The sequence below is a fragment of the Strix uralensis genome, chromosome 1 (genome assembly GCF_047716275.1).
Source record: "Strix uralensis isolate ZFMK-TIS-50842 chromosome 1, bStrUra1, whole genome shotgun sequence".
Classification (NCBI taxonomy): domain Eukaryota; kingdom Metazoa; phylum Chordata; class Aves; order Strigiformes; family Strigidae; genus Strix; species Strix uralensis.
Genome location: NC_133972.1, coordinates 128,734,555 through 128,758,421, shown reverse-complemented (window position 1 = coordinate 128,758,421; position 23,867 = coordinate 128,734,555). Strand labels below are relative to the sequence as shown.

The 23,867-nt window shown below is 40.0% G+C and overlaps 2 protein-coding genes across 4 annotated transcripts in view; one reads left to right on the top strand and one right to left on the bottom strand.

Moving 5' to 3' along the window:
• Nucleotides 1–1,910: 1,910 nt before the first annotated feature.
• MCM4 (minichromosome maintenance complex component 4) lies at nt 1,911–14,226 on the bottom strand. Of its 2 annotated transcripts, XM_074880820.1 has the most exons (17): nt 14,167–14,226; nt 13,877–13,977; nt 13,452–13,613; nt 12,540–12,703; nt 12,357–12,452; nt 12,114–12,209; nt 11,938–12,033; nt 11,358–11,496; nt 10,712–10,932; nt 10,074–10,194; nt 8,026–8,285; nt 5,833–6,198; nt 5,361–5,488; nt 3,830–4,037; nt 3,113–3,341; nt 2,862–2,995; nt 1,911–2,486 (listed from the first exon to the last, which is right to left on the bottom strand). In XM_074880820.1, the coding sequence occupies exons 2-17, from the start codon at nt 13,944–13,946 to the stop codon at nt 2,394–2,396; spliced, it is 2,583 nt and encodes an 860-aa protein (XP_074736921.1). In that variant the 5' UTR covers nt 13,947–13,977; nt 14,167–14,226; the 3' UTR covers nt 1,911–2,393. The 2 variants fall into 2 exon arrangements, with proteins under 2 accessions (XP_074736921.1, XP_074736911.1); XM_074880810.1 differs by lacking the exon at nt 14,167–14,226 and having other exon boundaries at nt 13,877–14,153.
• Nucleotides 14,227–14,852: 626 nt separating this feature from the next.
• Nucleotides 14,853–23,867, top strand: part of PRKDC (protein kinase, DNA-activated, catalytic subunit) — an 87,773-nt gene continuing 78,758 nt past the window's right edge. The window contains exons 1-11 of one of the 2 annotated variants that reach the window (XM_074880744.1): nt 14,853–15,016; nt 15,566–15,642; nt 15,751–15,843; nt 16,668–16,742; nt 17,704–17,812; nt 19,080–19,192; nt 19,885–19,984; nt 20,517–20,572; nt 20,658–20,688; nt 21,709–21,866; nt 22,090–22,236. In XM_074880744.1, the coding sequence (XP_074736845.1) occupies nt 14,875–15,016; nt 15,566–15,642; nt 15,751–15,843; nt 16,668–16,742; nt 17,704–17,812; nt 19,080–19,192; nt 19,885–19,984; nt 20,517–20,572; nt 20,658–20,688; nt 21,709–21,866; nt 22,090–22,236 (1,101 nt within the window). In that variant the 5' untranslated portion in view covers nt 14,853–14,874. Of the gene's footprint in view, nt 15,017–15,565; nt 15,643–15,750; nt 15,844–16,667; nt 16,743–17,703; nt 17,813–19,079; nt 19,193–19,884; nt 19,985–20,516; nt 20,573–20,657; nt 20,689–21,708; nt 21,867–22,089; nt 22,237–23,867 lie in introns of those variants that run through there. The other variant, XM_074880754.1, reaches the window with a different exon arrangement.

Sequence of the window (23,867 nt, the reverse complement as noted above, 5' to 3'; positions counted from 1 at the left end):
AAGTAAATTACTTTCATCTTGCTTTTTCTTTGTGTACATTTCAAATTAGCATATGGATGGTTAAATTTTTTAATCAGATTTTTATTTTTTTAATCATAAGACTGTTTACAAGCATTTCCAGTCTATCTACCTAATTACAGAGTGGCACTTGCAGTCCTTGATTATTTAAAAAACAGAAAACCACTCCAGACTGAAACAAATCATCTCTATCAACTACTACATACAGGCTTTAAGAGACACCTAGTGGGATCATTCTGCAAGTAACCCTGTAAACACAATGGTAATTCCTAATAAGTGTTTTACTTCCAAAACCAAAAAAACAACCAAACTAGAAGATTGTGAATTAAATCGAAAGGGGGCTGAAACCAGTTTTACACACAGAATTTTCTTCCATTTCCTTAAACACATGATTTTGTGGCTATGCGATTCAATATGCATTTAGAATTTGCAAGTAGATGAACAGCCCAATTTCTGTTTTACAGTAGTAGTTTCCATACTGACAGGCAATTTCAATATGAGGAATTTTGCTGGTGTAGCCAGATGCATCACACTATTTGAATTTATTATTTTTTTAAAACACTAAATCAACTTTCTTAAACTCAGAAACATATTTAAGAAACTTTCTTGGTGCTGTTTTGTCTGACAAGAGGAGGTACCAAGAAGTCGGGAAGGTTAGTCTTGTTATAGCTATGAGAGTGGAAAAACAGGAAAGGTTTGTGAACTGAGGTAGTACTTGAAGGACCAAAAAGTGTAAATGGAGAAAGCATGCAAGTGATGCTTTCAAAAAGTAAAATGCTTAGAACTGTATCAGTCTTAAATAAAAGGAAAATAGTAACTGTGTAATAAGGGTATCTTACAGTGGGGAAGGAAAGGGGAGGTCATGAGATGGTCGTTTTCTAAGCAAAATACATAACTAATAACATGGTAGAGAAAAATAACATCCTGTAATTACGACAAGTGCCGCTAGAGAATCTACGATTCTGGTATTTATGGGAGTTTGGAATTTTATTTTACAGACTTCATTTGAAGAGAAGTGTCAAGCTCCTGGTATCTACGCTTACCTGTATCTAACTTCTAAGCCTTGAGTCAGGGAACCTAGACTTCCTCTACAGAAAAGCGCAAGATAAACTACATACTTCCAGTCCATAAAAGCCAAGAAGATGAGGTGATAGTGACTTGTTTACTAATAAGCAAGACTGGGGAGAGATGTCTGTGGCTTAACCTGATCCTTCCGACATTTTATTTTAACTCTAGGATAGACTGAGTTCCTGCCTCATACTAAAAAGCAGCAAATCACTGAAGATTAAATTACAGATAAATGGTATCTTGCTTATATAACGAACCAGTAGCAAGAAAAACTAGATTTTAAGGTGCCTGCTTTTCACACAGGGGAAATTTGCTTCCCTTTTGTTGGAAGCAGTGGCGCAGAACCCAGGAGTACTTACTTCAGCTTTAAAAGGCCTAAGTGAGCCATTGAGATCAGCCTGATGCTGTCTGTACCAAAGTGAATTAGGGAACTGTTCTGCTAGCTCAGTTGTGAAAACAATAGCAGCTATTGACATGCAATGGCTGAGAGCACCTATCCTGGCTAGAACTTGGGAAGATTCTCCAGTGATGTGCTACTAGACCTTGTTCTTTCAGGACAGATTATATGACATTACACCGAACGTGGGTATCTTAATTTATCCAGTCATGCTTAAAACTGCAGTAAGAAAATTTGGTTTCACGTAGAATCTATCTGCCTTTTTTTTCATTGAGGATACTAACAAAGTACACTCAGGTCAAACAAAAAAGAGCAAAGCTGTTTTCATGCTCTCACAAAGAACTTCCTAAATATCACAGAATTCTAGACTGACAAGTGCGCAGCACAAGATGTGCTCATTTTCACTTGAAATGACTGCTAAAGAGCCTTTTTAAGCCCAAAAACTTTATTTCAGATTACAGCAATACTAACAGTCAAATTGCATTTACTAAAAAGTCATTCAAGATGAATTTTTACAATTCAATTTGAAATAGATACAACATTGTTAGCATGTTCTACAAAACCTCATAAAATACATAGCACTTGACATACTAATAATTACATTTAGCTAAAATGTAAAAAGCATCATTTAGCTGAGGATTTTTTAAGTCCTCTGTAATATCTTGTGCTGACAGAAGTGCCACTTAATCGTCACTACTCTTGTCATAGCAAAGATAGCCCCAAATCTTGAAAATCTTGCAGACTGACAATATTGTAAGGCAAATTAAAGCCATGACAGTTGGCTTGCAAGGAAAGACTATGCCTGTCATAGCAAATGATAGTCCCAAATCTCAGAGATCTTGTAGACTGAAACTATCTTAAGTAAGGTGAAGTAAAAGCTGCGACAGTCAGCTCACGAAGAAGGGCTAGCTTACAGCAGTCTAACAGTCTTTCCAGTTACAGTCAAGAAGTCATCATCAGCCAGGGCACGAAGCGCTTCTTCAAACATTTCCTTTGTGACAGCCTTAAAGAAGAGAAATGAATCAAGTAAAGATGGGCAGGGTGGGGAATACTTTAAAGACAGTAAAAATGCCTTACTTCCTACCAATTTTCTTACCAGGTTTTTTAAGTTTTAGTTTGTTCTTTTTGCAATTTGAAATCTGGCCTGGAACCCTGAAGCCGAGTTAGCTATTTTGGAAGCCAGAATAAACTAAGATACAGCAAAGATTCAGCTCAATTATCTGTAGTAGAATTGGCTTTCTGGTCACGTCAGCTGACAAAGTTAATGTCTCCCTTTCCCTCCACAGTGTGATTTGAGGACAAGAATATTGATTTGGAAGAACACCATGCTTTTAAAAATCAATGCAAATGTAAAAAAAAAAAAAAGCAGGAAACTTACTGTATCAGACTGTGCTCTGAGATCATCGAAAAGCTGTTGGTACTTCAAAGCTGGTGTTTTACCCTTTGACTGGATAAGCTTCCTTAAGGCTTGAGCCAACTCCTCTTTACGCTTACGAGCTGTTGTGCTCATTCCTTATAAAAGGAAAGAAAATACCTTTTAGAAATCAGCTAAGGAAGACAGGTAAAGTTACCTTTAAAAAGTACAAAAGCCCAATAGCATCGCAGCTTTAACACTATAAAAACACAAACCGGTAGTGAGAATGGATATGTCCACAATTCCAGTCCTTGGATCAGTAGCAGATTGCTTCAGTGCTTCCCGATGGAGGTGTTTTGCTTCTTCTACATCAACTGTTTCAACTTTCTCAGAAAAGCGTACTTTAGCATGTGCTTCTGCCAGTCGGATCAGAGACTCAAGTTGTCGAGGATATGCAGAAACCATTCCCCTGCCACTACCAATCTTCCTCATGTCCACGTATGCCTGAAAAGGAGTGTCATGAAGTATTTCATTAAATCCTGTTATATTCATTATTTTCTGAGTCCCCTTCATCCTCCACCTCTTATTTCAGAATATGAGCAATTCTGGCAAGCCAACCCAAATACTGTATTTCTGCTCATATACCTTCACAATTCTTCTGCAGTGAAGGATAACCACATCACATTTATTTCCTTGTAGGACTAGTCTTATGTAACAGTACTTGTGTCTGTGATGACACATTTATTTTGTTTCTGTAGAATTTTATGCTCTTTATGTGATAGAACCAAACCAACTGATCTGAAAGCTATAGAATGCAGAATAACTTCTATACTGATCCCTTTTTCCTTTTAAATGCTGGTGATTTTTAGAGATTTTTTTGAAGGATGTTATAGAAAAGTTATATGTAGATAGCAAACGTACATACTAGGGGATTTTGCCATTTTTCACAAGTCAGAAAAGACTCTGAACATTCTTAACAGCAATTCCTTTACCTCAATAAGGGCTTGGCTTGCTTCTTCACTTAACCTGGGATTTACATAACTACGAGCATATGCAATGTAATCCCTCAGTACTGCCATATCCATATATTCCTCCTCCATCTTTTTTTCGCTTCGGTAGTACAGTGAAACCAAATGGCGAGCAAGACGTCTGTCATAAGCTTCATCACGTGGATCCAACATTAAAAAGATCAAGTCAAATCTGAATGGGATAAGAATCCAGGATTAGTGTGTATGCTTTCTTGTCATTTAAAGTAGTTTGTTTTAGGGGTTTTGACTTAAATACAAGTAGGAGTTATTTGATTATTAATTCCTACTCTGAGGAGGAGTTGCTCTATTAAATGGAAAAGGTATTTTTTCTAGAATTATGAAAGTACAGAACAGCACGGTGGATTTACTTTCATCCTATGGACTTGAAACTTTGAAAGTGAGATACATTCTGCAAAATTCAGATCCCATGTTCAAGGCTGACAGTTTTTGTTTTCTTAAAAAAAAAAAAAAAAAACAACAAAAAACCCACACACAAAAAAACCACACACATACACCAAATACGAAGAACAAACTTGCTGCTAAAGAAACTGCCTTGAAAGGCAACAGCAAACAGGGCACATCCTACAGTTCTTTTATGCATATAAACCCCATAAGTAAATAAATATATGTATAAATAACAAAGCACTTGCAGTTTAATCCTGAGGAAAATGGTTTATGATTTTACAAACTATATATTCAACTATGCTCAACTATAGGCAGACATGAATAATATATTTTTAGCCAGCCAACCATGTATTTTCATAAGCTTAAATCCAATAAACAGTGGAACTGAGATGCTGCTCAAGCCTAGTTTCATTCAGTACACCTGTACTGAGGTACCATTTGTCACTAAGTGGCTAATTAAGCAGCTCTTAAATGAGATGTAAACCATGTGTTCTCAGAATATCCAGTAAAACATTGGTGTACTTCAAATTCACAGTTAGTGTGGGAATTCCTCACAACATGCAACTACAGCACATAGTTTAATTTTCTAATCAGCAGACACTAAATGTTGGTAACAGGTATTGCCCAAAGGGCTAGCACTGCCACCTCCGCGACTGAATTTTACAGAAAAACACAAAGCATGCACAGTTCTTCACATTGTACCACCTCCACTGCCAGTTCCCTGATCATCAGTATTTCACTTTAGAAGTTTTATGGAGCAAAATAAAACATCCTGAGTTTTTGTTGAAGTTATCAATACTGTAAGTTTCAGAACAAATATTTTCTAGGAGATGACTATGAAACAACAACATAGAGGTAAATAGAGATCCTCCAGATTTCATCACATCTTCTGTACAAGGTCAATGTGTAAATACTGAAAGGCAGTTCTCTGCTCATATAGAAGCTGTAAGAACAGCATTTAAAGTAAATGCTACAAAAATTTTCCACTATGCTACAAAACACACAGTTGTTCTGTTCTACTGTATTTAATAATTTTCACAAGAGGAAGAATAACATCTCATAAAAATGAGACATGTAAGCAGTTCAGTACCTCGACAACAGTGTATGAGGAAGCTGAATGTTTTCAATAGTAGTCTTTTTTGGATTCCACTGCGATTCTATAGGGTTAGCTGCTGCTAGGATAGATGTACGAGCATTCAGTTGGCAAATAATTCCAGCCTGTCAAAATAAAAACCACTTCTGAAACCAGCTGCAACTATGTGTCACCAAAACATTTTTCCCCTCAGCTTCATGAGATCACCAATGTTACTAAACGGGTTCTGCAGTAAAAAACTACATTGCAAGAGCCTTTTAGAGTAAAGCAAGAACAAAAGCATCCGGAAATACTACAGTTTGCCACAAAAACTGTATTCTTTGTAAGTAAACTGTTACATAATCTAGGATTGATCCTCTGACAACAACAGAAAAGTGTAATCCTTGGTTCTTCTGGTAACTTTTTGGTTTCAGCTGCTTAACATATACCATACTTAATGGAAAGAAGCTGCAATTAAACAGATGCTTACCTTTGCGATGGAGAGAGTTTGTTGTTCCATTACTTCATGCAGGACTGATCTTGTGCTTTCATTCATTTTATCAAACTCGTCAATGCAGCAAATGCCGTTGTCACTAAGTACTAGAGCACCTGTCTGAAGAACCAGTTGCCGTGTTTCTGGATCCTTCATCACATATGCAGTAAGACCAACTGCACTTGAGCCTTTGCCAGATGTATACTGGCCTCGAGGAACCAGGTTATACACGTACTGGAGCAGCTGTGATTTACTAGTACCAGGATCACCACAGAGAAGAATGTTGATCTCAGCGCGAAAATTGCCTCTTCCTGTGTGAGTAAAATCCTTTCTGGATCCCCCAAAAAGCTGAAGCAGAATACCCTATAAAAATATTCTCTTTAAAAATCAAAACATCACCTCTTGCATAGCTAACAGCAAATCCAACTGCTGAACTGAAACACTGTTAAAATTAACACAACTCCGACATGAAAGAAAACACTTGAAACTTTTTAGAAGTCTTTAAAAGGGTTCATTCTTTATAGAGATCTTCAATTCCAGTTAATTACACACTTATAGTTAAACTGCTAGGTCCTACAAACTCAGCTTCTAATTAAAGTATGAAATTAGATTCGTTCCAAATCTATTGTTTTCCCTAAGGCCATGTTTAATCTAGGACCAAAGTACTATTACCTCTTTCACATCATTAGAAAAGTGCCACTTTTATCAGCTTTTCAGTCAAGACTAATCAAGTATTTTCTTTTCAGGAAAACTGCTTTACTGCATTCACAACAGTATTTAAATACAAGTTCTTTACTTGCCCATAAAGATCAAGTTTAAGGTCTTTTATTTCATCAGAATTTACTAACACTTCCTCCTTTATATTTCCTAAAGAAAGCATATGCTTGCTGTGTTAGGAAAGAAATAAAACTAACTTCCAGTATTTTGACAGTACTGGAATTATTACTATAAACATATACCTGTAATTTTATCTGTTAGCTAGCATTATCGGGGAGAATTTTTTTTTCCCTTTTCAAATTTACTAGATTAAAAATTCACCATTTCCCAGTATTCTTTTTGCATTTTTTTTTTCCTCTAGCAGCATAGGTATGCTAGAAAGTCAACGAAAAGAAGGGATAGTCAGTGACAATGACAGCTGGAAACAGCAAGGAAAACTGTATGCTACTTTATGTAAAGCCTCTGCACAATTTCTTACAGCACAGAAACCTTACAGAGGCACAGAGTGACCTATTTGTATTTGTTCTGTTTTCACTCACTGCGAACAACTTGCAGATATCAGTCAAAAACCTGTTCAGTAGTTACAAAAGTACGACCTGCCCCATTTTTATCTTCTTCAAGGTCCCCAATATAGAGTATTGGTGCTCCAATGCATGTGGGTTTCAATTTTGTACATTGTTGTGAACACATTTTGATCAGAACCCGAAGATCTCCCTTGATGAAGGGTCCCTAACTTTCCTCAACTCCACCCACTACACCTGATGTGCCCTATTAGCATGGTGAAGAGGTATAACAAATGGAATTGTCATTACTGTATTTTCTTTTCAGCAGGAAATCGTATGGTTTTGAATTCAACTTCCAGCCATTCCAGAAACTTGTGAACTATGATAATGTATAATTCCATAAAGAAAAAACAAAGGAATATACTTGAAGAGGACTGTTTGGCATCTGATATTACCTTGAGACCCACTACTGACTGTAGTTTTTGCATGATAAAGTTGTAGTACCTCAGTTGAACATTTTATTGGAACAGTCCGTTCTTGGATTACACCTAAGTAATCGTTCCAACATGTCAGGGTCAACCACATGTCATTTTAAAGCTGCTGTTCTCTTGTGAATGCCTCTCTTCAAGCAATCACTTACTAAGTTACAGCTACTTATTTTTCTTTGATCACCAGTAACCTGAACATTCAAGGAATGTCCAAGATACATACTGCAATTAAGTCTTCTCAGTTCTGCTGCTTTCTTACCTTTTCAGTATCTTCCCTCTAATTAACACTCCTTAATACCATGAAAACAATTATGACATGCTTATAACCAACTCCATCCTGACAAGACCACGAACTTTTAAGACTGCTCAAGATAATTTTTTTCAATTTTGAAGCCTCAAGTCATTTTTATAACAAACAATAATTACAAATTTACTTGAATAAAAACACATTTCTTAGAAGAGAAATACAGAATTTGATTCACCTTTTTGATATCTTCATGCTCATAGATACTTGGGGCCAATGCAGAAGAAAGTCTCTCATATATGTCTGGTTTTTTAGAAAGCTCTTTTAGAATTTCCACACGTTCCTCTGTAAACATTTTTTGCTCCGTTTCCTCATCAACACCATGCAGGCGTTTTGCATCTGTCTTGCGATAGTGTATGACATCAATGTGGGTCTTATATACGGATTTTACGTTGCTGACCCTTGGATTAACTCTAATTGGAACTGCCCTGTAGATACCTAAATACAATTTTTAATCACAGTATTAGATATAAAAAAACATGGTAATTCCAAAACCTGAAAAATTTACATTTTTCCCTTGTAAAGCTCTTCAAAACAGCCTAAATACTTTGGTCAGTTTGTTTCCCAGTACCAGTAAGTCATGCAGAAGTCAACGGAACACATTTAAGTCATCTAGACCCTATTTTTGCAGTTACATCCATGTTTAATGTTCCTATCACAAGTGTTCTCAACAAGGTAAATGCCTAAGCATTTTTGAAAAAAATTAAGGCTTGATGCTTTTGAAAGTCCTGCGCTGATGTCTGAAGTCAGCACTTTCTTTTATAAGTGCCAAGTTTAATAATGGATTTCTACTGTATCTCTAACAGCCAGCAGTACAGCAGCTGTTTTAAAGCAAAGTGGTTTATAAAATGTGGTTGCAGTATCTAACAAGAGTTACTCTATGTTGCCACTCTCCTGACAGTAGACACTATTTAAGATATTGCCTCTGCCTCACCTACATTCTCGGAATGACCAAATCGTCCATGTCAGACAATATGGAGATTGTCTAGTCCAACCACGGGCTTAAACTGGAGTCAACTAGAACAAGTTGCTAAAGGCCCTGTCCAGTCAGGTTCTGAGTGTCTCTAAGGATGGAGACTCTACACAGTCTTTCTGGGCAACCTGTGCTGGAGCTTGACCACCCAAAGAGTAAAAAAGTTCTTATTGTTTAACGGAAACTTCCTGTACTTCAACTTGTGTCCACTGCCTGCCACTGGGCACTACTGAGAAGAGTCTGGCTCTGTCTTCTTGACACCAGCACCCCCCTGCACCGAATCAGGTATTTATAAACACACTGCTAAGATCCCCCTGAGCCTTCTCTTCTCCAGGCAGAGCAGTCCCAGCTTTCTCAGCCTTTCCGTATAGGACAGAGGCTCCAGTTATCATCATGGCCCTTTGCTGAATTCACTCCACTATGTTCATGTCTCCCTTGTACGAGGAGAGCCCAGAAGTGGATGCAGTGCTCCAGATGTGGCCTCACCGGTGCTAAATAGAGGGGAAGGATCACCTCTCTTGACCTGCTGGCAACACTCCTCCTAGTGCAGCAGCCCAGGAAGCTGCTGGCACCACAGTCATGTGGTCTATCAAGCACTGCTTCCTTCCAGTTTTGCTTTTGTCTGCAACTTTGCTGTGTCACATCATGCAGATCATCAGTAAATACATCAGTGTTTGGCCCCAATATTGACACCTAGGGTACACCCGTGGTGACCGGCCTCCAGCTCGACTTTGTGCTACTTATCATAATGCTTTGAGCCCAGCAGTTCTGCCAGTTTTAAATCCATCTCACTGTCCACATATCTAACCCATAGACCATCAGTTCATCTGTGAGTATATTATGGGAGACACTGATGAAAGCTTTGCTGAAGTCAAAATAAAGAACATCCACTGCTCCAGTCATCTCATTGTAGAAAGCTGTTACCCACTGTAAATCCATGCTGGCTACCCCCAACTACCTTCTTGTCCTTCATATGATTAGAAATGGTGTCCAGGATTATTGGCTCTATCACATTCTCAGGGGTCAAGACGAGGCTGACTGGCCTGTAGTTCCCCAAGTCTCCTCCTTGCCCTAGGAGAGACACTGGCTTTCTTCCAGTATCTTAGCCAGTCACCATGACTTTTCAAAGAGTGGCCTTGGAAAGACAGTGGCCAGAGACAGTGGACCAGCTCCCTCAGCATCCCATCAGGTCCCTTTATAGACAGTTCAGATCAGTGAAAAACGAAGACACAAATATTCAAACCAAATTTTACCTGTGACATTAATTCTATCACCTGGCTGAACCTTATCAACAAGGTCATTATGAGCAAACAGCACAACCGTATGCGGGGTTTGTCCAGCCGGCATATCTTCAGGTGACTCCTGCAGTTTGATCTAGCAAAAAAACCTTAAGTTTTAGTTTCAAAAAAGCAAAGCTTTTCCATAGAGCATACAACAGAATCTTGTATTAGTACGGTCTTCAGCATCATTTTGAATCAGGAACATTGCTCAAGAACAAAACACCCCCACCCAAACAGCGAAGCCGATTACTAATAAAAAGATATGATGAAAATGAGAATTCTGCTGGTTTGTACTGGTATGGATAAAATGCTGTCTCAGAAAAGGCTCATCTAGTCTAGATAGAAGTGGACATACTATATATAAAGGGGCTTCTATATGGAAACATTAAGATGTGTACATACTTAATTTCATCCTTTTGATGCATTTCTTCTCCAGAGTAGACTTACCTTTTTGCTAAGTTATTTCACCCATTTTCACGTTCCAACACTTTTTGGTTTTCAAAACATTCAGTCTCAAGATACATACATTAATGATATGGATCATATTAGGGGGGTGGAGGAGCAATAACTAGAAACTGTTTCATTTTAGCCACTACCTAAATGCAACATACCATCTGTTTGTCAGAGAACATGGATCGGTTGTGAATTAGTGCCATACTGTGTGTTGTGTTACAGTTCTTGCATACTGATGGCTCAGCAATCCTGCCACGATCGATTTCCACTCTGGTGGTGAAAGCGCAAACCTGGCATTTAAAGAATGCTTCCTGCATCTCGGGAATTAACTGGGAGCTTCTGATGACCATGCCACTGATGGTGATAAGTTGATCAATATCTACGAAATATAGAGACTAATGTCATGACGTCATAATCTTAAAATTTAAGATAACCTTCAAAATTTCATGTTACATTCGTTTTTAGGTAAACACTCGGTTAGGTACTAGTATTTTGTCTAAGACAAAGCAAAAAGAATCATAAATGTGTGGTACAATTACTCTCATTTACAGGAGTATTTATAGAACAGAAAGAATCCTTCACACTTGCATAACTAAGAACACAAGTAGCTGATGCCTGGAAAGATTTCCTTTATGGATAGATCATTCTGCAATTGCTTCTGAAATTTTATATAAACAAAAGACATTGGTCTGGATGGACCCCAAGTACAGTTTTATACAGTCTTCCATGTAATTCTATATTAACATTCAATAAGTTTATATAAATTCTTAAGATTCCTTTCTAACATGGTAATCAAAAGTTTACCTTCAGGGTTTAGACTTCTCATATTCCTAGTCTTCAGTGCATTATATGGCCTTACTTGAATTTGATGTTCTAATATTGAATCGGGGTAACGATCAAAAAAGATTTCATTGGCAGCCATGTCAAATGTTGGGATAACTTCCTGTACAAAATTGTTATAAACAGGTAAGCTTACACGTTAAAAAAAAATAATCATATAATGAAATATTTTTGTATGAAGCATTTTACGTGCTGCTAATCAACCAGGAATGAGTAAAAATTATGCCAGCTGATCATTTTCCTACATAACAGAAAACTTGCTGTTTAGATCAGATTTATTCATTTGAGTATTGCAAAGGGGGGAAAAAAAAAGTGCAAGACTCCAGACATTGTAGCTACTACAGTGGGTACCTCATGCATGCAAAATTAGCTGGTAAACTGCAATCAACTACTATGCAACAAGACATTTTATATTAAGTAAAACAAAGAAGCCACAGAGATTACACTGAACATACAAAGCATGCATTGCATTTCAACAAACATATTAAAAGTTAGAAATATGAAAGGGCCACTTGAAAACCAGAAAACAAGTGCACTACTTCACCTGAGGATAGCAGATCAGTTGCCTGTAAAGATTTTCATCAAATGATCTTAGATGGTCGCAATTTACATTCAGGAATGGTTCCCCAACCATATTAATCTGCAAGGTATTGGAAAGGAAAACTTTAGCTCAATGACAGACAACACTAAAAAAGAGAGATTTCGCTGTGTTACAAGTACCTCTTCAAGTCGTTGCATATAGCGTGGCTCGTTAAGATCCAAGCCAATATCTTCATCCTCCTTAGCTAGTGGATCAATGAAGCGCTGAAGAAATCTCTGAATGTTAATAGGTAACAGGGAGACAGAAGGGAAAGATGAGCAGAATTTAGTAGTACAAACAGCTACTCTGTATCAGATTCAACTAATATTTGTTTAAATCAAACTAGCTTTTCATTCAAAAAAGGAGAAAAGTTGTTAACCTACCTGGAATTTTTCTTTGCATGAGGCTACATTAACATCTGTTCCCCAAATAACAAGCTTTTGTCCAAGAGATTGCTCGGTTGCTACATCCTCAGCTGGCTGCACGGAAACAAATTAAGCATATGCAGATATGCATAGCTGTTTAAAAAGAAGTTGTCAGATGTGATATCTGAGACATCTACCTACCCCATCTGAGTGTAAATCGACTTGTCTGGCTTTACGGACAGACCCAAGATCCGGCCTCTGCCTAACCGGAGTTCCTCGTACACCACTTCGTGGAGTACCCTCTACCCTGGAGCTGGGTGTGCCGTAAGTCAGAGGTGAACTGATATCGAAGTCAAGAGGAATAGCTAAAAAAAAAAAAAAAGTTTTACTGTGATTGATCAAGACATTTTACATTTAGACCAGACTAAAATTCAGCCTCTGCATTTGTCTCATTCTTTTAACTCTACTGCCATGAATAGCATCAATCAATTTCAGCGTTTTGTTAAAACAGAAACAATAAAGATGTTGCAAGTCTACCTAGAACTTTTCTTTATATTAACATCTCTTCTGAGAGATCCCAAGTTCTAGTAAAGCTTTGCTAGAAAACTTTCTACACTGGTGTTCAAGCATAAAGTCAAAATGTAGCATTTTAGATGAAACTAATTTCTCAGTTATTTTTGGGCCCATAAAACAAGCGACACGACAATTACCACCTGTACTGCAACTAAAACCAATCCTGTTTATAAAGCAAGAAAGGCTTTTTATGGCAATCAAGCTAATTCTTTCTGCATTAACAATTGATTTATTCTTTCTAGAAATACATAAAAGAATACGGTATAATCCCCGACACATACTCCCATGATAATTTAAGCTACAACAGCAGATCCACACCCCTGACCCTGACTATGCTGTCCTGCTCACTGTGCTAAACTCAAGTAAGAAACTGAAGACAAAACTTATTTTTCCCCTAGAGCATTATCCAGCCGGATCCATCCTCCACGCTGTCTCGCCACACACGAGCGTGCCGGGCTGTATCCAGGGCACCCCCGCAGCCACGAGCGAAGCGGCACAGCCGGCCCCTGCCCCAGCGCTGCTGCCCGAGCCCCGGCGTACCGGAGTGGCGGAACTGCGGGGGGCTGGAGAAGAGAGCATCGGGGGCGCTGGGGGGGCTCTGCACGTCGGCGGGCGGGGAGGTGGGCATGGGCTGCAGGTCCCCGGTGGAGGTGGAGTCGTCCGTCCGGCGCTTCTGCGAAGGAGGAGAGCGAGCATCTTGCGCTGCAAGACACAACCAGACCCGGAGACGGCGTTTAAGTCCGAGGCGGGACAAGGGACGGGCACGGCGGCCGGGAGAACACACCGCCCCCACCCCCACCGCGGCAGGGAGGCGGCGCCGCTGCCCCGGCGGCGGGCGGACGGCGGAGCTAGAACCCACCGAGCAGCCGGCACCCGCCCGCTCCCCCCGGCCCCGGCCCCGGCCCCGGCCGCGGCGCCCCCCCCCCCCCCGCCCCGGGTCGGCCTCTTCCCACCAAAGTACTTACGAGTCGGGGGGTTGCTGCCCCGGCCGCGCTTGCCGCGGCGGCGGCTGGGGGTGGAGGCGGGGGACGACATGGCGCTGCTCCGGCTCCCGCGGCGGTCCTACCTGCGGGGGGGTCGAGGAGAGGAACGCGGGCTGCGGGGGCTCCGCCACCGGCCGAGCCCCGAGCCCAGACGGGCGGGTCCCGGTCCCTGTCCCTGTCCCGGTGCCTCCCTCCCCCCACGCAGGCCGAGTGCGGAGCCGCCGGGGGCAGAGGCGCAGCGACCCCCGCCCGGCGCCGGCGCCCCCACCCACCTCTGCGGCCCCGAGCAGCCACAACCACTCCAGGAAACTCCGCGCCCAGCGAGTCGCGTGCGCGCGCTCTCGCGGGCTTTCTGGCCAATGGGTAGGCGCGATCGCAACGGGAGCGCCCAGAGGAGGCAGCAAGGGGGGATGGGGAGTAGAGAAGGAAAGCAGGAAGGGGGTGAACCCTCCGGCACCCCAAGGTGAGGGTCGCGCCCTGCTCTATCTGTTACAGCAGGGACAGGAATATACCGCAGGGGACTCCTTCTGCTACGAGAGCGAGGCTGTCCTCAACAACGGCACAGCACAACCCCCCCTAGGCCAGAATAGAACCACCCGCACCGTACCGAATTTCGCGGCAAAACTAGAGCTGCGGTCAGACGGGGAGGCGTGGGGAGGCCGGAGCAGCCCATTCTCCGCAGGGGGGGGGCGGAGGGAACTACTACTCTATGTGCTTGTACTGAGCCGATCCTGTGGCGACAGACATAAAGATGCCCCCAAACCCTCTTCCCTACCACTGCCCGCTAGGCGATCGTGCCGCCTTCCTCTGCTTGGAATGGTCTGGCCGAGGCCTCCCGGCGTTTCTCCTGCCTCCAAGTTCACCAGTCGTGATGCCACAGCGCCACCCCCCCCGCCGGCTGGCTGTGTTGGATCCGGCCGGGGGCGGGTCCTTCGCGCCCACCTCCCCTTCGCCCCGTTCCGCCGCCGGCGCGGGGCAGCATGGCCGGTGTCCAGGAGTCGCTGCATCAGCTGCACCGCTGCCTGCAGACCGGCGATGCTGCCAGCGCCGCCCTGCGTGGCTACAGCCTGCTCCGCAGCCTGGGGGAGACCTGCCTCACCAGCCTGGCCGGCAGCGTGCAGGGTGCGGCCCTGGGCCCAGCTGCGGGGAGCCGGTGGCGGCGGCTGCGGGGGGGCCCAGGGGCTCAGAGGCGGCTGTTATATCGCTGGTGGCTTTAAAACAGCAACTGCTTGGCGTGGGGAGGGCCCGTTAATGGTAGGGGGACACACACGAGGGGCGGCTCTGCCCTCCCTGCCTCTCCCACTCAACGCGGTACTTGAGGGCTGCTGGCATGACAGAAAAGGTTGATTTCGGGGGAGGGACCGTCTCTTGCCCCAGATGATTATTTGCCGTGGTAAAAACGCTTTGGTGCTTGCTCCTTTCTGCCGACCTGCCCTCAGGCTGGCTTTCCCTCGGCCCTGGGCAGGGGCAGGCCCCGGTGCGAGCTCAGAGGCGCAGCGCCTGGGCCCGAGTCCGCGGGGAGGTCAGAAGCACCCATGTTAAGTCGTGACTTCTCTGGTGACAAGCATCGCCCCTGTCTAAGGCGTTAAGGCATCTGGGCTCAGTGGTGTCCAGCCCTGCCTGCTCTAGAGAAGAAACCAACCGCCTGATGGTTTGTTTGCTTCCCTGCAGTGCTGCACCTGTCCCTGGTGTTTTCCCCAGAGCATGGCTTACTCGTCTTTATCCACAGATCCCTCAGCATTGAGGAGGTAAATTGGTAAACTTTTAATTTTTAAAGAAATGTTGAGATAATGCTGTATAGGCAGCATGTTATATTATACATGTTAAAACTAAACTACATTTTTTTAACTTTTCAGTTTCGAGATTGCAGGGAAGAAGCGTTAAAGTTTCTCTGTGTCTTTATGGAAAAAGTTGGTGACAAAGTTCATCCTTATGCCTGTAATATTAAGGTGAGTAAAGGAAAATTATTTCCTGAAGGTCTTTGCTGAATGGTTGAAACGATTCTCATGGGTCTCATACCGTAACAGATTGGTAACTATCCCTCACCTTTTCCAGTCTGCCTTATCCATTTCTAGTGTTCTTGTTAGAGGTGAAATAACTTGATTGATACAAAGTGTAATTCATACAACAGAGAAGTGTGGAATTCTTTCTTCAATTATACACTTAATTTTATTAACTTCTCATTGTAAAAGCATAATAGGCATTGATTTTGAAAATAAGTTACTGGTATTGAAAATAATAGTTATAACTTTTAATCTGCATGGAATAAATTAATAGTTTAATATTTTAAATGTTTCTATAGGTGATGGTTTATTTTAAATACTGATTTTTAAAAATTTCTTTTGCAGAGTTGTCACTTTTGTAGTATATACAGAAATTGGTGGAAACTGCAGTACCTCTAAAAATGAGGTTCCTTGAGTCTAGATTGCTGAATAATACTGCTTTGCAGAGAATGGCTTGACTGCACCACTGTCCTTTGTGATCTCAAATTAGTAGCTACATATTGTAAGGAATGATAGTACAGAGGCAGAAAAATTTGCTGTGTGTGCCTTTTACTTTAGAAACTCTACTGGGTCGGGATTTCTAATTATGTCACAATGCTGCGGTGTTGTCAGTGAAGCCACTTTCAAGACTGAATATTGTTTTAGTCTTTTTTAAAAACCTTAAACTTTTTAGGAACAGATACTTTAAAAAGGTAGATGAATGCACTGTTATCTTTAAATTCCCTTCTCTACTTACAAGTATTATAATCTCAATTTTCTTTCCTATCTAGCAAACTTGTATTAGTGTTTATACAAAAGACAGAGCAGCAAAATGTAAAATCCCGGCTCTAGAACTTCTGATTAAGGTAAAATGCATTTTATAAATCTCTTGTTTCTAGAAAAAGTAGAAAATATGTTGTATTATTATATTTGTGCCATATCATGTAGAAGATCTGTAGTGTGCAGTAGCAAGAGAATAGTAATAGTGTCATATTTGCATGTTAGTAAGACATATGTCTTAACAACAGATTGTCTTCAATAGTCCTCCAGTAGATTGCTTAGTTGTGAGCATCTTATTCCTTCATCTGCTAGAGCAAGACGTGATTGTTTTGGGGTAGTTGCAGCTCGTCTTCCCTCTAGCTTATTAGGGTTCTTTAAGGAGAAATTCTGCAGTTCAATTGTATTCTTAATTTAAAATATTATGTATTAGTATATAATATTATAATATATTAGACCCAGTATGTGAAAGGTGTTGAAGAGGACAGCTTTTTTTCAGAAGTTTTATTCCTGTGTGAGACAGTAATTTGATGATGTGCTTCCTTATAATGCATTAGACCCTTGTTTTGCAAATGCTTTTGCACCCACTTAATTTGTTCACGAGAAACAAAACTCCCTTCTGAGTTAATCTGAGTCAGTTCTGTGAATTGGATTGGCTTTATAGCATCAGAGAGAGAATACAGTATGATAAAGGCTACTGCAGACTTGCTAAGGCTGTGCTTTTGTGGGGCTTTTATATGTATATATATATAAAATTATACTGTGTATATGAGGATCTATATATAATATGCATAATATAAATTAAATACAAGAAGTAAATATAAATTAAAACTTACAAACTTTATATTCATACATATATAAGACGGTAGTTTGTTGTTAAAGCAGATTTCGTGGACTGTCACCTTAAATCTCTTTCACTGAATAGCATACTTGAGCTGAAGTTACACATATGAACTGTGTTTTTATTTAGACTGAGTAGGACTGTGGCAGTGATATTAATGATTTTCCAAAATTTTTGTTTTTGTTTTTTTTTTTTTAAATCTGTCTTAGTTGCTCCAAAGTTTACGACGTTCCTGTCTGATGGAAGAAATGAAAGTTGGGGAGATATTTAATAAATTTTATGGGGAACTTGCCACAAGAAGTAAAGTTTCTGATACAGGTGAGCTTTTAGTATTTCTGTCAATGTCGTTTGTTTTATTTACACTCAGTTTTTGTTGGGTTATACCACATGGAAATGTATAATTGTTATTCCCATGGCAAGTGTGTTTAAAAATGGTAGCTGTCATGTTTTAGAGCTAGTAATATTTGCTCAGGTTTTCTGATCATGATCATGCAGTTAGCCTCTTCTTAGGAGACCTGTATATATGTGTGAGCTAACATGCGGTAGAAATCATTTAATTCCTTTAGCGGTGGCATTTCATACTGAATTTAACCATAGGTCTAGTTTACGATTCCCGACATAGAAGAGTATTTGTGTAATCTGTTATTATTAGTCCCTGAATGCCTAAATCCTGAAAGTAATTCCAGCTTTCTTGTCGTTAACCAACTTTGCTAACGTCTTAGATTATTTTTTTTTTCCAGGTTCGGTGCTAACCTGGTGTTGCTGAACCTTTAAAGTTACTCTTACACCTGTCCTATAACTATACACACACATACCCCTATAACTTTGAGCCTTAAGAGTAGTCCTGGTTCCTCCAGTGGGTGTCCTTATGAAAAGCAGAGGCTGCTTGTCACTGTCAAAGTTTATGTAAACCCCCGCTCAGTTGCTAAAGCTCTTTGTAACCTTATTTCAACCCTGTCCAGTTTTGTCGTCAGAGCTGCAGTTTTAGTATGATAGTTCCTCCATTGGTTGCCCCTAATGTGAGCTCATCAGCTCCTGCCTTGCCTAATTATATTATTTATGACGTTAAGCATATTAACATGAGCTCTAGTTTAATCCTCTTGGCTAGTTACAGTTGAAATCTTGGCTTGACAGGTCTAGCCCTCACAAATCGTTGTGTCTGCTTGGAACGCTTTAGTCTGAACTCAAGCCGAGAAACTTCTGCTGGCTGTTGGCTTTGACCCTGATGGTACTTGAAAGACCCAGTAGAACCTTGAGGCCAGCAGCAAACTTGGATTAGTGGTAAATGCTTCCTCCGTGGATATGGCCTTTATTAATCAGTTTTCTAAGCCACGTTTAAAAAGAGTAAATGTGTTTAACTTATTAACGTGAGGAGAGGATGTATCTCACATGGTATTATGTAGCTATATATATATGTATGTGTGTACATCATAAAGAGCTGTCTTTCCCACTTGCTAATCACCAATTAAAAGTAAACCATCAGCGATGGTTTTCTCATGTTTGCAAGTTACATAGGAATTGCAACAGAAATGTCAAAGTAATGATTTCAGTAATTAATATTTAATAATATTAAATTACTTTCTAGTACTGGAGAAGATTTATGAGCTTTTGGGAGTTCTGGGGGAGGTCCAGCCTAGTGACATGATTAACAACTCTGAAAAACTATTTCGAGCTTATTTGGGAGAGCTTAAAACACAGGTATTATTGGAATTTCTTTTCAGACTCTTGCATTGCTTTAATTTATTTTTTTTTCCCTCTGATGTGTGTAACGCTGTATGTTGGAATACTATTGTAACTAGTACAGCTTGTAGGGATCTAACTGGACAATCACAAATACTTCTTTAAGGACTGTTAAAGTTAGTGTTCTATGCTTCTGAGAAGCTTTCAGACTAAAAATTCAAGGCCATCAGTGACAGTGAATTAACCAATTTAGTGTGAGAAAAGATGGCATGTGATGATTGTTGTGGTAGTGCCCAAGAAAAATTATATTGCCATGCACTGGTAGTTTCTGATTTGGTCTCTACTTAGCTGCAAAATACTTGCACTTCAGGTAGATATGACAGTTCCTACTGTACTTTACTTTCCTGTATTCTGCACTTTTAAGACATTAGTGTATGCTATTTAAGTTTTGCTGTGGTTGGTCCTGGTCGAACATATTTCATGCTTTTCAAAGGATTTCTTATGCTTCTGTAGTTAAACCCCTTCCCAAATGATATGAAACTTCTGAGTAGGAGATGTTTCTGTGGACGTGAGTTTGTAGAGGTGTGTGCTCACATAACTGTATTAAATTGGAATATGTTATTTTAGCTACACTTCTAGGAACTGGGAAGCCTTGGTGTAAATTTACCTTAGCTTGAGGATAATATTTGTTTCAATTCCACTTGTTTTAGATGACATCAGCTACAAGACGACCCAAGCTCCCTGTTGTAGCAGGATGTCTGAGGGGTCTGATCGCACTCATGTACAACTTTACCAAATCTGTGGATGAAGGTATGTTCTTTTTCTATGTAAAAGACAGTTACACAATTTGATATATTTTAATCATTACACAGCCAGCAAGCAGCACCATTTCTTGTTGTGAACCCAGAATGAAAATTTTCCCACTAGTAGATGGTTTATGCAAAAACAAGGCCTGGCCAGCTGTGTTGTCCTTGTAGTCTGTCTTTGTGTGGAGTGGCTTCAGCAGTGTGTTTCTGTACATAAATGTTTGAAGTGCTATTTTATAACCAGAAGTTGGGCAGCTGAGAGCCACATTGAATCTGGAATGCACTTTATACAGAGATGTGTTTCCCTTAGAAGAGACATGTATGTTAAAACATGGGTATTCAGAAAAATCAATATAGATGTACATTTGTTTCAAATTTAAGAGTATTTCAGGAAGAAGAGTCTCTGCCTCTTAAAATGAGGTACAGAAGGCTTTCCACTATTGCTTCTTCATACCAAGCTTTGGATAAAAATATCTGTCTTTGCTCTACCTCTTGTGTGTCGATAGTGAAATAGTAGTTATTGGATTGTTTCACAGATCCTCAGACTGCAAGGGAGATTTTTGATTTTGCAATGAAGGCAATCAACCCACAGGTAAATCTACCATGTGTTAATTGTTAATTGAATTAGCCCTGATGAAGAACAAATCACGTATAACAAACCTTTTCTGATATTACAGGTTGATCAGAAGCGATACGCAGTACAACTAGGTAAGAATGTAAATTATTTCAATTTGTGCTGAGGTAGATACCATACATACAGTAGTGTCTTCTGTCTGGAGTTGTTTATTCTCTGCTGGCTGTCTTCAGGTGGCTCTAGTCTTCAGTCTTTTAAGCTGATTGGAGAGCAAAGCTGGTGTACTTTAAATTGGAATCTAAAGAGTTAAACATGTATTTGGTTAAACTAGACAAGGTCCAATCATTTTATGAACAGCAGCATTACACTTGATGCTATTTGTCCCTCTGGAGTAGTACAAAGCCCTGGTATGAGAAGGGAATCATGGTAGGAGTAGAAATAAGAGGAATGTAGCAATTTAGAAAACAGAGTATGGTAGATTGGGTTAAAGGAAAAAGTAGGAAGAGAAGGAGAATTTTCACTGGAAGAAGGAAGAAGTTGGGAACAGATGAAGTTCATGAAGAAAATGAGAAATTGGCCTGTGAAATGTGAGCAGCTTATGCAGAAATTCCAAAAATACAAGTATTGGGTACTAGGGCCATGGCAACTGTGAAGGGTAAAACCCTCTGTAAAGATAGTCTGCCAAAAAAGATAATTTAAGGATCTTGAAATTTAGTTTATGCTTATATTTGGGATTGTGAAATTACCTGTATTCTGAATTCTTTATTTGTCTGCATCACAGTTCAGTGGAGAAAGGGACTTGAGCATTTGTCCTGACCACAGAAACTAAATCCTTGTGAATTGTGCGATTGAGTATTATTATTTGTAACCAGTTGAGTCCCTTTCTTTTTCACCGTTAATGTAAATTACTTCAGAACACCACTGTGCTTCCCATAATGGTGTACATTTAAAAAAGAGGATTTTGGAGGGTTGTTTTTATGCTCAAGTTCTTGGTGCTTGGATACTGATACTGTAATGGCTAGAAGAATACTTCTTATACTCCAGTCATGGTTGCTGTACCTACCTAAAGTCCTAATGTGAACTTCTAGTCTGGTCTGGTTTTGGATAGTGGAATATAAGTCTGGGTTTTAATGAGAACTGTTTTTAAATGGCAGCTGGTTTACAGTTGTTCAGCTGGCATGCTGCTCAGTTTGGTACCTTGCTCCTGGACAACTATGTCTCAGTCTTTGAAGCAATCTGTAAATGGTGTGGCCACACAAATCAGGAGCTGAAGAAAGCCAGTCATTCTGCACTAGAGTCATTCCTCAAGCAGGTATTGTAACTTCACTGGGATCTCTGAGACTAAAGCAAAGTCATATTTCTTGAAATAGTGGGAATATTTGGTGCTTGAAGTTCAGTAAATCTGTTTAATAAATTATTATTTTGTTTGAAGTGCTTCATATTCCAAACTAGGTATCTTTTAAGACTTACTGTAATTTTTTTGTGGCTTTTTTTGCATTGCTGGGAATGCTGAGATGTTTGTATCTGCTTTACAGATTTCTTTAATGGTAGCTAAGGATGCAGAGCTACATAAGAGCAAGTTGCGGTTCTTCATGGAGCAGTTCTATGGAATCATAAGAAGAATGGATTCAAGCAACAAAGAGTTGTCCATTGCCATTCGTGGATATGGGCTTTTTGCAGGAGTATGTGCAGGAAACTTATTCTGATAAAGGAGTTTACTGAATGGTTTAAAGCTAGGTTTCATATACCATTCGTTTTTACAATTTTACACAGCTTGTTATATAGGGAATGCTCCTGTTTCTGGATTAAGTGTTGAACTTAATTAGCTGCACTGTAAAATATGTTGTGGTTGAAAATTATTGAAGCGCATACTGAATTTAGTGGGAGCACTTGCATCACTAAGGATTGTAGTTCTCCTAGTTCCAAAGTGGCTTTGGGGCCACATATGAAGCCCCCACAGGGGCTTCATATACAGCTGTCACACAACTCAAGATGTGCTTAATAGGTACAGACAATAAATATCTTGTTAGCTCTGCATTTAGATGGTAGAATCCAGACTAGCTCTGCTCTGGAAACAATTCAGATATATTTCCTACAGAGCAGGGATCTCAATCAGAACAGCCGAAATGCACTGCTGACTGCAGGACACAAGGAGGTTAAACAACTGCAAATTAAAAGAAAATGAAACCATGCTTATATATGTATGTGGAAGGCAGGTATGTTTGTCAGGAAGCACCATTAAGAACCAGCTTCCAATTTTTGTCAGCAGTCAATTAAAATGGGAATATAACAATAAAGTTAAGGTTCTATACAGAAAGGGTGGTGTCTGTGTATCTGCAACCTATGTGCTTGATGGTGGTACCCCAGCTTTTATATAACAAAATTCTAGACATTGGGGCTTTTTTCTCTCTCAAAGCAAAGATTAGGTTAAATAATCTCAAAGATTATTTAGAGAAGGTTAGGAAATGTGATAGAATAGCTGGTTACTGGCTGAATCCTTTCCATTTTGCTGCTTTTTCAGCAGAGTGCATTTGTTTTGTAGAATTTTCAGCGTGCTTTGTTGAAACCTAGTCTTCCTCTTCTGTGATATAAGATAGAAAGCAATTGAGTTAAAGGTATTGTTTCCAGAAAAAATGAAGTATTTCAAATTACTGAATTGAAACAACATTGTTAAAAATACCTGTTATGAAACACAAGACGTTAATTAAAATTGCGTAATGTAAATAGAGACATAAGATAATACTGCAAATTTTAACAGGAAAAATGGATTTTAATGCTCCAATACCTATAAATCTTTAATATGTTAAGACAGACTAATAGTTCTTGATGTGTTTAGACTAAATCTTGGCCAGGCATCAGATGCTAGGCTGTGAGGAAGCAGAGTCTTCCTGCTACTGCAATTAGTGGCCTTAGCCTGAACACAAGTTCAATGATCGACGCAGTTTCAAGGCAGAATATTCCTTTTACTGTCTCATCACTAAAATCATCTTAAAGTAATGCCTGCAGTTCTACAAATGATAAATGGATAGTCTTACTTTTGTCAGCATGCTTTTAGACAGGCTAGATTCAACCTTTAGTCTAACTCATATTCTGTCATTAATGTCATTAATCAGTCCATTCTTTTTCAGTTTCCTACTGTAGTTCTTGCTTGTGACCTGGTTCCTAGTTCCTTTTCCACAAAGACTGCTTTTTTGACCTAGCTCGTGCTAAATACTGTGATTTACAAATCATTCTGTAGAAATCTGTAAGCATTAGTACATACCACCTAGTACTGTTTGGGATGATTTATGCTTTTTCATTAGTTTAGGAGTAG

What these genes read in the sequence shown, in the direction of transcription:
- MCM4 (XM_074880820.1), bottom strand. Translation starts at nt 13,946, where the DNA reads ATGTCGTCCCCCGCCTCCACCCCCAGCCGCCGCCGCGGCAAGCGCGGC. An exon ending in GAGAAGTCTAAACCCTGAAG is followed by an intron (nt 10,933 to 11,357) that starts GTAAACTTTTGA and finishes TATATTTCGTAG; the next exon opens with ATATTGATCAACTTATCACC. An exon ending in TGATAGAATTAATGTCACAG is followed by an intron (nt 8,286 to 10,073) that starts GTAAAATTTGGT and finishes AATTGTATTTAG; the next exon opens with GTATCTACAGGGCAGTTCCA.